The sequence below is a fragment of the Halichoerus grypus genome, chromosome 11 (assembly GCF_964656455.1).
Source record: "Halichoerus grypus chromosome 11, mHalGry1.hap1.1, whole genome shotgun sequence".
In the NCBI taxonomy this organism is placed as follows: Eukaryota; Metazoa; Chordata; class Mammalia; order Carnivora; family Phocidae; genus Halichoerus; species Halichoerus grypus.
The window spans coordinates 103,013,336-103,025,961 of record NC_135722.1 but is presented as its reverse complement, the minus strand read 5'-3'; the positions used below and the strand labels follow the sequence as shown (position 1 = coordinate 103,025,961).

General features: G+C 48.1%; 1 protein-coding gene across 7 annotated transcripts in view; it reads left to right on the top strand.

The window, feature by feature from the left end:
* Positions 1–12,626, top strand: part of DIXDC1 (DIX domain containing 1) — a 66,750-nt gene that overhangs the window by 27,263 nt on the left and 26,861 nt on the right. For 6 of the 7 annotated variants that reach the window (XR_013442612.1, XM_036075433.2, XM_036075435.2 and 3 more), the window contains 4 exons: positions 2,734–2,863; positions 5,830–5,955; positions 8,454–8,685; positions 9,300–9,407. Coding sequence is in view for 6 of the 7 variants with exons in the window: in XM_036075433.2 (XP_035931326.2) it covers positions 2,734–2,863; positions 5,830–5,955; positions 8,454–8,685; positions 9,300–9,407 (596 nt within the window). In the remaining variant the exon portion in view is untranslated. Of the gene's footprint in view, positions 1–2,733; positions 2,864–5,829; positions 5,956–8,453; positions 8,686–9,299; positions 9,408–11,796; positions 12,387–12,626 lie in introns of those variants that run through there. The other variant, XM_036075436.2, reaches the window with a different exon arrangement.

Genomic DNA, 12,626 nt, shown 5'->3' with positions numbered 1-12,626 from the left:
CCCTCCAGGTCCATTCATGTCAATGTAAATAGTAAGTATTCATTCTTTCTGATGGCAGAGTAATATTCCATTGTATATATGAACACATCTTCTTTATCCATTCATCCATCCATGGCCATCTCGGCCCCCTCCACAGTTTGGCTACTGTGGATATTGCTGCTATAAACATTGGGGTTCAGGTGCCCCTTTGGATCACTACATTTGTATCTCTGGGGTAAATACCTAGTAGTGCAATTGCTGGGTCATAGGGTAGCTCTATTTTTAACTTTTTGAGGAACCTCCATACTGTTTTCCAGAGTGGCTGCACCAGCTTGCATTCTCACCAACAGTGTAGGAGGGTTCCCCTTTCTCCGCATCCTCGCCAACATCTGTTGTTTCCTGACTTGTTAATTTTAACCATTCTGACTGGTGTGAGGTGGTATCTCATTGTGGTTTTGATTTCTATTTCCCTGATGCAAAGTGATGTTTAGCATTTTTTCATGTGTCTGTTGGCCATTTGTATGTCTTCTTTGGAGAAATGTCTGTTCATGTCTTCTGCCCATTTCTTGACTGGATTATTTGTTTTTGGGTGTTGAGTTTGAGAAGTTCTTTATAGATTTTGGATACTAGCCCTTTATCTGATATGTCATTTGCAAATATCTTCTCCCATCCCATAGGTTGCCTTTTAGTTTTGTTGACTGTTTCCTTTGCTGCGCAGAAGATTTTTATCTTGATGAAGTCCCAAAAGCTTGTTTTTGCTTTTCTTTCCCTTGCCTTTGGAGACGTATCTGGCAAGAAGTTGCTGTGGCCGAGGTCACAGAGGTTGCTGCCTGTGTTCTCCTCTAGGATTTTGATGGATTCCTGTCTCACATTTAGGTCTTTAATCCATTTTGAATTTATCTTTGTGTATGGTATAAGAGAATGGTCCAGTTTCATTCTTCTACATGTGACTGCCCAGTTTTCCCAATACCATTTGTTGAAGAGACTGTCCTTTTTCCATTGGATATTCTTTTGATTAGGAGTTTTATATGTAAGCTAGGTCAGATGCCAGCTGTTACCCTTAATGCCTTTTCCCCAGAGCAGAGTGGTTTACCACAGAGGTACCCTTTTGCCTGCCTGGTCTGCCTCCCACCGTGCTGTGGTTGTGGAGTAGGAGGGAAGGAGCAGAGCTTGGGTGGGAGTCTGGCCCATATCAAGCAGAAGGTGCAGCCACCCCTCTTCTGCGGAGTAAGTTGGGTAGCACGAAGCCCTTGGTCAGTGCTTGGACCACATTTCCTGTGTTTCAATACCACGTCTGCTCTGTCCTAGCTGGGGACGTTGGGGAAGTTACGTAACTTCTCTGAACTTCATCCAGAGAATGGAGAGGATACTGACCCTTCAGTGCTTTTGTGAGAATGAATTAGATGGTGATAATGATGAAAATAATAATGACATCAACTATGTGGCAGGTCCTATTTCAGGTACATTCATTAATACAATAAAACACACATCAAACACCAAAACTAGTGTGTAGTTCATGCAGGTATTGGATTCCTACCCCCACCACCAGCTGATACGCACTTCCTACAGTTTGTCAGCAGCTGATAGATTATTGCCTTAGTACTGTCTTACAAAGGCTTCATTTATTCCCACATATCGACACAGAGAAAGTAATGAAGATTTAATTTAAGCTCAGGAAGCAGTCAGGGAGTAATTTCCAACATCATTTCATTGACGAAGTACTTGTGGCTTAGAAATCAAGTGTTCTTTAACCAGATTGTAACTTAATACCCGTTAGCCCTTGAACCTGATTTTTACGTTCAGGGTCTTGGGCTTCTACAGAAACCAGACAGAGCTGATGCTGCTTCTGGGACATTGTTCACATGTTATTTTGATATTTAGTGCCCATCTTCAGAAAAAAATGCATAATCAGAATAAACACCTGACTGCAAGCTTTGTGTAAGGGAGAAAATGGAATATATAAGGTTATCCTAGGACGGGGATGAGTCATATGTCCCTATCTGGGCCCATCAGGCTTCTGATGATACTGGCTGGCTTAGTCTCACAATAAATGAAAGTTCTCCCTCCCCCCTGCCCAAGTCTTCAGGGCACTGCTCACCAAAGCCTTTCTTTTCCCTCTTTGTGCAGGTTTTAGGCAACTAGATCCTCTTTGGCGGTATGAAGCACGGATTAACACTAACTGTGTAGCAATCCCAGGATTATGGGCTCAGGAGAATAAATCTTGGGTTGACCCTGAGATGATTTCAATTAAGTCTCATTGTGAAGAGCGATGGGAGAGGCGGTTCTGAGCAGGTTTGCTGTTTATTCCTAGTTCCCCAAGACCGGCCTTCTGAGTATCACTGTCCATTGTGCATTCGAGACACGGGTGATTGTTCCTGGAAGCACAGTGGGTTGCTGGCAGCAGTGATTACACCCGAAAACTGGCTGTGCTTCTTGCGGGGCCTCATCCCTGCTCAACAGAGAAAACACAAGGAAAGCAGGAGTCATCGTCATTGAAACACTCATCTGCTTATCCGTGTCTACACTGCCACCAAGTCAGCGGTTAACTTTCCCTGAAGATTAGCATTAAACTAGAAATTTTAGCACATGCTCCATGTCTGACCATCTTTCTTCTTTATTTCCTTGAAACCTCCTCCTCCCTCTGGATATGGATTTCCCGCCACAGCCCATTGTCAAATGCTGCCTTAGAAGGTGCGGGGCAGAGGAGAAGAATGATATGCAACCTTTCTCTTATTTCCGCCATTGATTTTCCAGCAACAGCTTCAGGCGTATGTGGCCTGGGTGAATGCACAGCTCAAGAAGAGGCCAGCAGTGAAGCCAGTGCAGGACCTGCGACAGGATCTTCGGGATGGGGTGATCCTGGCGTATCTCATCGAGATCGTTGGTCAGTTGGCCCTGGACTCTGATGCCAGAACATGCCTTCTTTATCCTCCACATGCCCTCCAGAGCTGTTTGCAGCTGCTTTGTAATATATGGAAATGGAAGTATCGAAGGTTTAACATGCTTGCCCAATGTTAATTCATGTATTTATGAGTCAGCAAATTCTGTGTGCCGGGCGCTGATTTATGCTTTGGCAATGTGATTATGAGCACGGTCTGTGCTCTCAGGAGTATCCCAATCTAGTTGGAAAGACTGGAAAGTGAACACAATTCCATTCATGTACTTAGGACTCTGATGGGGTCAGGACAGAGAGGAGCACGCGGGTGGATGGAGGCACCCAATCCGGTCCTAGGGTTCAGGGATGGCTTGCCAGAGGAACTGATGTCTAAACCAAGGCCGGAAAAGGAAATAGTAGCCAGGCCAAAAGAAGGAGGGTTTACCAGCAAAAGGACCCCTCCGCAACACTCCCATATCGCCCCACGAAAGGGCTCGTCCTCGGGGAGCCCTGGAGCTGTTGCCAGGCGCTCTTATTGGATGGTATCATACCCTATGTCCATAGCATTTGTCCACAGCTCTGTGACTATGATAGTATTGCCGTTCACTGAGCAGTAATTGTTTTCCTATCTCTCCCCTGTAGACTGAGCTCTCTAAGAGCAGGTATAGTGTAACTTTCCTTTCCTGTCTCCACAACTCCTACCCAAGTGCCCAGCACATAATAGGCACTCCGACATTTATTGTTCTTTTAATCAGTTGACCTTGCTTAGAGTCCTTGAGAGATGTGGGGCTTGCAAGTGGCATGGAAGGAGCCCAGCTTGCTACCCCACTGGGCCAGCTCACCACAGCATCCATTTATAATAATGACAATGGTAATAGTCATAGCTGCCATCTATTGAACACTTTTATCTCATTTAATTTGATGTCATTCAGTGGTCAACCCTTGAGAAGCAGAAAATGTCATCCCCATTTTCAGGAAACCAAGCTTAAAAGAGATTTATAAAAATAAATAAATTCATTGAGCACTTAGAATATATCGAGAATTGTGCTAAGCTACTTTGGATGATTTATGCTATCGGGATGAGATGAGTACTACCGCCTTACTCATTTATGAGGTTCAGAAAGGCTAGGCGACTTTCCAAGGCCACATAACTCTACCATGGCAAAGCAGAGGTACAAAACTAGACCTGTTTTAATTCCAAAGTTCATTTCAAACCTTTGTTTTCACTGATTTGCATTGATTATACTTGAAAATATAATCAGATAGAAAATGCAAAAGCCACAAAAGGATGTAAAAGCCTTTTTTCTACCCGCACCAATGACGTGTTCTTTCTGGAAGCAACCAGTGTTAGCAATTTCTTGCATTTCTTTTCAGAGATGTTCTATGCATATAGAAGCAATATGAATATGTATTCTTGGTTTCCCAAAACCCAGATTCTTAAACGCTGCATTTTATTGTGACTTTGCTATATGGAAAAACTCGCTGAATTCACCACCTTATTCCCCATTCTTTCTTTAACATGCCTTCATCGAGCTCTTGATCCACTCCTCCACTGGAACTGCTTTCGTCAAGGTCACAGCCTTTGCCTTATCAAATCCAGTGGCTTGGCCTCATTTTATTCAGTTTAGCAGAACTCGACACAGTTTGTCCCTCCCTCCTCCTTCAGACACTCTTTACTTGGCTTCCGGGACCCTCCTTCCTCACTGGCTCCCCCTGTTTGTACTGCTGGCTTTTCTCCTTTCTGACCTCTAAGTGTTGAGGTCCTCCATGTTCAGTCCTTAGTCCTTGTGTTATCTCTGTCCCCAAGTGATCTCCTCCCACATCCGTCTCTTTAGCTCTAAGCTTGTCTTTGAGTTTGAGACATGAATATCAACCCCGTGCTCAGTGTGGCGCCCCGGATGTCTAAAATGCAGCTCTAACTGCACAGGCCCCAGTCAGAGCTTTGGATATCCTTCTCCCTACCAGTTTCTCTCTCCTCCAGATTTCTTCACTGAAGTAACACAGGATGGTCCCATTCACTCAGCTATTAAAGCAGAACACTGGGACGTTGTCCTTGATTATTCTCTTTTCTTCATATATCATAGCCAGCCCTTCACATGTGCTATCTGCTTTATATTAAAATTTTACCTGATATCTGACTTCTCACCTGTCAGCCTTTTCCAGTCAAGCCCAAACCATCATTAACACTTGCCTTGACTAGTTTCATTTTCTAACTAATCTCCCTGTTTCCTCTCTACATAAGCTGAGTCTATATAGAGCCAACTTTTAAAAACACAGATCATTAATCCACAGACCCTTAAATGACCTGGCTTTGCTTACCTATCTACCTTCTCCTAGGATTTGACTCCCTCCCTCTCCCTCCATTCCAGCCAGACTGGGCTTGTAGCTGTTCCTCAGATAAGCTGAACTCATTCCTACCCTAGTGTTTGTACCTGTAATTCCTCAGTCTGGAATGCTTCCTCCTCAAATCTTAATATCTCTTACTTTATTCAGGTCTCTGCCCACATATAATATCGGGGAGGCCATGATCCTACTCTTCTTTGTTTTTCCTCATAGCACTTATCACTGTCTGAAATTATATTAACATGTACTGGTTGACTTGGTTGTCTGTCATCCCTAGAGATAGAACCTCTGCAATGGAAGGGACTTAGTCCATCTTGTTCATTGCTGATTCACTGGTGCCCAGAATAGTGCCAGGCACCCAGTGGGTGCTCAATGAGTATTTGTTGAATGAGTAAATGTATACACGATAACTTCACAGGCCCCTGGGTATAGCTTTGAAAATTTGAAGACCCTCCAAAAGGCTTTTACTTTCCTATTCCCCATCCAAATTACAAGCACCCAGGCTTAACTCACTTGCGTATTTATATATAATCTTAGCGTTTACATCAAATATTCCCTTTCTCGGTATCTGGCTATTATGAAACTTTGATAGTGTTCCTCCCTTCCTTCATATGTTTTCTCTCTTCTAACAGCAGGAGAAAAACTGAATGGGGTACAGCTGAGTCCCAGTAGCCAACAGGAGATGAAGAATAATGTGGAGAAAGTGCTACAGTTTGTGGCCTCCAAAAAGATTCGTATGCACCAGACTTCAGCTAAAGGTCAGTGCCTCATCACGTCTGTGGGGGATGAGTACACTCAGCTTTACCCAGTGATTATGAGGCTCAGAAGAACTACCCATTGCATAGCCAAGCGTTCTGAGTAGACTGGAATAGGATTAGGTCCGTAGCCTCATATCATTTATCCATAAAGAGAGTTACCCTCTTGGGACAGGGTGATTATCAAAATCTGAATGCTTTGAAAACCTGGGTGGAGAAAGACATTCTCTATGCATTTTAATTGAATAAAGAGTTGCTTGAGTGTATGTATAAAAATTAATACAGTAGAAATGACAAGATTGGGATATTAACTTTAGAATGTCTCATTTAAGTAATCAAAAATGAAGATAATGTTTTTCAAGTTCCTTGGGTTTCATGCTCAAGAATCATTTCAAATCATAATAACTATATTTTTTTCCATCCAGTTTTCCAGAAGAAAAATATTTTATAGCTTTTTTTTTTTTTGGATGTGATTATCACAGAATATTTCAGGCAAGATGAAAGGGGCTCTGGGATCTCTGTACATACCCACTCTTGTAGCTGCATGGCCAGAAGAGGACGCTTCTCAGTCCATATTGAGCCCAAGAAAGCGATTGTTGAGGTGTCAGAGAGTCCAGGCTCCTTGGCCCTCCCACTGTTTCTCTAGAACTGATTGTAGATCTGATTCTGTTTCAGCTTCAGTTTCTGGGTCTGACTGCCTGTGGCTCTGATGAGAATGGGGGCTGGAGGGAGCCTTCCTTCCATGTTGGATTATTGATGCTCTCTGTGTTGGGATCCTTCAGGTGGGGCAGATACTTACCATTGAGAGTGGCCCATAGGGAGGTATCAATCAGTCTTTTTCCAAGTCTTGCATATTTGCAATGCTACAAAACTAAGAAAATAGAATTTTACCCATTCCCTTACTTTAACTTACACCAGACCTAGCACATTGTTTTTTTGCGTGCTTTCTTCTTTTTTTCTAGGGCAAAATTTAGAGTGCTGTAATATTTCTGCTTTGGTCCCCATGAGGGGTGGGCTTGGGGATCTGGCCCATTAAAGTCAGCTATTTTGAGGGAATACTGCCGTTGAGGACATCATTGTCGTTTACCTGGAGAAGTGCAGCAGCTTCCTAATTAGTCTCACTGCCTCGAGTTTTGTCCCCCTCCCCTCCGCTCTCCACACTGCAGCCAGAACGATCTTTCTGAGAATACGTAAGCTCATGCCACTGCTCTGCACGTGCGGGTCCTTAGGGGAAAATCCACAGTCTTTCCTGTGGCTTGCCATGCCCTTTCTGACCTTGACCTGCGGCCTCGCCCTTCACCCTCTCCCCCTGCACTCTGAGCCCCTAGCCATGCTGCACTGTTTTCAGTTTCCTCTGCCACAGTGCCGTGCCACGGAAATATAACGCGAGTCTCATATATGGAACTTAAAAGATTCTAATAGCTACATTAAAAAAAAAAAAAGGAAATGGGAGAAATGAATTTTTTTTTTAAAAGATTTTATTTATTTATTTGTCAGAGAGAGAGAGAGCAGTGCACACAAGCAGGGGGAGCGGCAGGCAGAGGGAGAAGCAGGCTCCCCGCTGAGCAGGGAGCCCAGTGTGGGACCTGATCCCAGGACGCTGGGATCATGACCTGAGCCGAAGGCAGATGCCTAACGACTGAGCCACCCAGGTGTCCCGGGAGAAATGAACTTTAATAATACATTTTATTTAACCCAGTATATCCAAAATACTATCAGTGCAACATGTAATCAATGTAAAAGCTATTAATGAGATAATGTGCATTCTCTTTTTTGTACTAAGTCTAATGAGATATGTTTCAATCTGACTTTTTTTGTGTGAAGTACTACCCTTAGAGCACATTTCAATTCAGACTCTACACCTTTTTTTTTTTTTTAAAGATTTTATTTATTTGACAGACACAGCGAGAGAGGGAACACAAGCAGGGGGAGTGGGAGAGGGAGAAGCAGGCCTCCCGCCGAGCAGGGAGCCCGACGTGGGGCTCGATCCCAGGACCCTGGGACCATGACCCAAGCCGAAGGCAGACGCCCAACGACTGAGCCACCCAGGCGCCCCAGACTCTACCCTTTAAGCGCTCAGTAGCCTCATGTGGCTAGTGGGTCCCATACTGGACAGCATAGTTCTCGTGGGTCATGCTCTCTCTCACCTCTAGACCTTCACACCTGCTGTTCCCTCTTCTTGGAATACTCTTTTCCCTCTCCTCCCTCACCTGATGAACCACAATGTGTCAGTCAAATCTCAGTTTAAAATTTACTTCCCCTAGGAATCTCTCTCTGAGCCCTCTAGGGTGGACAAGATGCCTTTACTCTGGGCTCCCAGAGCATCCTGTTCCTCTACCACCCCACGTTACCATACTTCGTTATGATTGCTTTTAAATGTTCTGTGTTCCTGTTGAACATGCTTTGCGAGGCAGAGAGACCTGTGTCACTAGCAAATACGTATTAAATGAATGAACCCTCTGCCTCCCTCTTAGGATCTCTGGGTCTGTTCTGTCCCTCAGATATTGTGGAAGGAAACCTGAAGTCTATCATGAGGCTGGTCCTTGCCTTGGCAGCTCATTTCAAACCTGGCTCCAACAGGACGGTGAGCCAAGGAAGGGACCCCAGAGCCCCTCTGCAGAGTCACCAGCCACACTGCGCCACTGCTGTGGCCCAGGGAGCCGCTGTCGCTCTGGCTGATGTGTGTCATGACATGTCACGGTCAGGACGGGATGTCTTTCGATACAGACAGAGGTAAGCATCGCAATCTGGGGATGGGAACTTGTTCTTCTGATATTTCACGGCAAATGATATCGTGCAATAGATGGACGTGTCACCTACACAGCCCCACGTTGCAGAAAGGAGCATTGAGTGTCGGTCAGCGAGGACACTCCAAGAGAGAAAAGCCCTTTTAAAAGAGATGTTTATTTTGCAGTTAGCAGAAAGTAAAGGAATCATATTTGTAATTTTTTGTCCTGGTGCCCAGGATGTTAAATATATGCCTTTGGCACAGTGTGTTTTCTTCACGGGGAGATATGTGGGAGCAATGTTCCAAGTCATCTGGGGGAGTCTCTCTCTAGAATGTATCCTAAAGCCAGCTTGTCCTGAAGACTCATGGCAGGAAACCTTTCGGGGGTTGTATGTCTGCTGGGAGAGAGCAGGACCCTGGGTGTTGCAGAGCCTGGTGAAATTGGTTGTGTTTATGTCTGTCTTCCTTACTGGGTGTCCAGTGTCTTTAAGGCAGGGGCTTGGCCTTAGTCCTCTTTGTTCCCTTAGCACTCTGAGAGTGGCCGTCTCTCAGCTCTTGTTGAGTTGCCCCGAACTGAACGACTGACACCCTCTCGTGTGCTGGTGCCCTCCGACTTTAGGAACAGCAGCGTGGACGAGGAGATTGAGAATCCCTGCTGGAGCGTGCGGGCCCTGGTGCAGCAGTACGAAGGGCAGCAGAGGTCCCCGTCCGAGTCCAGCTGCCCCAGGTAACTGTGGTGGCAGCTCCTCAGCAGGACCCGCCTGGTTCGAAGTGGAATTCCTGGGGGGCGCGGCTCGGAGTTTGCAGCTTCAAGTAGCAATATGACAGGCAGTAAGGCTCCTCCCTCTTTTCTCTTTCCCTCGGTTTATGTTTGACTCTAAAGGGGTCGTCTTCAGCCCTGCTTTGCGGTTTTGTGCTGGCAGGAAGGTAGGGAGGGTGGGGTGCGGGGAAGTTTCCCACACAAGGAAGCTTTGTGTGGAGCCTGAGTGTCAGTGCTCAGCTCCGTCCACAGGGGGGCGTGACCGGGGGCCGAGAGGGCCCAGCCCCTGGTTTGCATATTTGCGTCTCAGCCGCCCGCCCGCGTAGAACTGACAGCCCGTTCCATGGTACTGCCCCGGCTCCTGAGCTGAACGCTAAGTGTGGCCTGAGAAGGTTGTATCAAGCTTGTAACGAGGAAACACTGAGCAGAGTTGTCTGCGAGCATTAGGATGTTTCCAGCTTTCATTTATAGGGCTAGGAATTGTGGCAGATTCGTGTGCATTGGAGGGGGCTAAGATGTTTGTGACTCCAGCAGAAAGGCCAGCTGTAGCTCTTAGAGCCAAGTGCAAAGACCAGAACAGGACACAGTGCTCTAATAAAAGCCTGATCGATGCCAAGTGTAGTGGCAGAAAAAGACCAGTTTCCTGGCTCATGTAAGTCATGCTCCTAAAAATACATCCCTGGGTCATGTCACCTTATTTACTAACTTCATTTCATTGCTGAATCATTTTTAATTTATGCTTTTATGACCTTTCCTCTCCTACCCAGCCCAGCTTAGTCTGTTCTAGTTAAGCCTAATTGTTCTTGTATATATCTTATATGTTCTTTCTTCCTTTTTTTTTTTAAGATTTTATTTATTTGACAGAGAGAGAGCACAGGCGAGGGGGCGGGGAGCAGCAGGCAGAGGGAGAGGGAGAAGCAGGCTCCCCACTGAGCAGGGAGCCCGATGTGGGACTTGATCCCAGGGTCCTGGGATCGATCATGACCTGAGCTGAAGGCAGACGCTTAACCATCTGAGCCACCCAGGCGCCCTTTTACATGTTCTTATATGTATCTTAAGTGCATTTATTTTGTCTTTCTGTTTCTTTTCCACATAAAATTCCATCTTAGATTGATAGACCATTTAATTTATTGAAGTCACATGGAATTCTTCCCAGCATTTTAATATACTGATAACCTTGCTCAACTTTAATTTTTACATTTAGTAGATTGCTTTTTTATTTATAAAATTCACATAACATAAAATTAGCCACTAATCATTTTAAAGTGTACCATTCAGTGGCGTTTAGTATCTTCATAATGTTGTGTGACCATCACCTCTATCCAGTTCAAAGACATTTTCATCACCCCAGAAGGAAACCCTGTACCCATTGAGCAATAGGTGTGCTAGTAATGAGAATCTAAACCATTTCTTCCTTGATTGCTGCTTAGACTATCACTTGGTACAGAATCAAAGGACATTTCCTAGTATAATGAGATCTGTTGCTTCCTGCATGGCTACAGGCCTTTCACTTTTTTGTGCCTGCCAGAGTTAAAGTGAGAGAGAGTGAGAGAGAGCCAGAGAGAGAGCGCCAGAGCGAGCCAGAGGAGAGAAGTCTGGATTTCTTCCTGAGAACACGTGCTTCCTTCCTTTCTGGCAGGAGAACTCAGACTGGGGCAGGGGCTGTGACACAGTGAATTAGGGACACCCTGGAAATCGGGCTGCAGGGGGCAGACAGTGAGAGTTTTTCTGGGAGAGGGATCAGGTAATAAGTCGCATTCCCCTGTCGCTCCTTCCTGATTTTTTTTGTCATTTTCTTCTAAGCTGACCTCTCACTTACATCTTTGGGATGCTGGGTCAGCACCCTGCGTTTTCCTCCGTGAGTTTCCGGGACCCAGGAGGCTCTGGAACATTCTGCCCGCCCACCCCCTCCTCAGGGGGAGGCCACCTCATGGCTCAGTGACCCATGAAGGCCAGGAGACCCCGCGATGTGACTGTGAACGGGGAGCGGCTCAGAAGATGCGGAAGGTGGCCCCCCCTCTGCCCCTCAAGAGACACCCCGGCGGAGCCCCGGCCGCCTGTTGCTCCGTAGGCCTCCGGCCAGCCTCTTACTGTGTCCACGCAAAATGATCCTTAGTTGGGAAACAACACATGCAACGCCTGGGGGAAGGTGGGAGGAGAGCAGCGTTCGGCGGGTTTCCGGGGTCGACCCTGAGTCTCCACCCGCCCAGGCTCCCCCACTCCGGCGAGGAGCCTGGTGACACCCGCCCCAACCTCCGTGGCCGCGAAGGGAGGGGTCGGCGCAGAAAGGGCGTTTCCACCCCTTCTCGGGCCTCGGCGTCCGCGGCCCCGCCCCTGCCCAGCGCCGGGCTCCCGCTCGGCCTCCCCGCCCGCCCCGCCCGTGCGGGGTCCGAGCCCCGCGCTGCCCGCCGCGCTGACAGCCTGGAAGCGGGGGCGGCGAGGGAAGGCGCGGGAGGCGGCGCGGAGCCGGGGGCGGCCGCACGCTCTCCGCCGGGACCTGATCGCGCAGCGGGAGCCGCGGGCAGCGCTGCCCCGCGCCGGCGATGGGGTGAGATGCCCGCGCCCAGGGGCACGGCCGGAGCCGCGCGGCCGCGGCCGCCGCGATGCCGCTGCCAGGGACCCGCAGCCTACGAGGGGAGGCGGCTTCCGCCCAGGCCGGGCTGCTGCAGCGTCTGAGCGGCCGGGACCGCGCGCCCCAGTCCCGGGAGCATCTCCGTCCCCGGGGCCGAGACGCCCGCCTCTCTGCCCTTCCGACTCTCTGCCGCGGTCGGGGCCCGCGGCTCTGGTAGCCGGCCTGCCCGTGGAGTGGTTCTGCGGGCCCCAGCGCGGGGAGACATGCCCGGATTCGGGAGCGCCGTGACTCCCAGCCTCCCGCTTCACCCGGGGAAGCAGGCTCGCTGAAGCCGGAGCCAGGAGGGGGACCATGGGAGGGACGCAAGTCAAATGGTGAGCAGAAGCCACTTTGGCTTTGGAGGTGGGGGGCATGGGCGGGAGCAGGGCCTGGACCGGAGGATGCTCTTGGCCAGAGACGGACCGGGATGGGTGGGGGCGCTGTACTGGGAAGGACAGGCTGCTGGTCTGGGATTATCACTACAAAATACAGTGGGTTTAGGAAACGGGAGCCCGCATAGGGGAGGGAGGAGTGGCCCTTTACCTTGTCCTGTCTCTGCTGTGGGAGGGCACTTC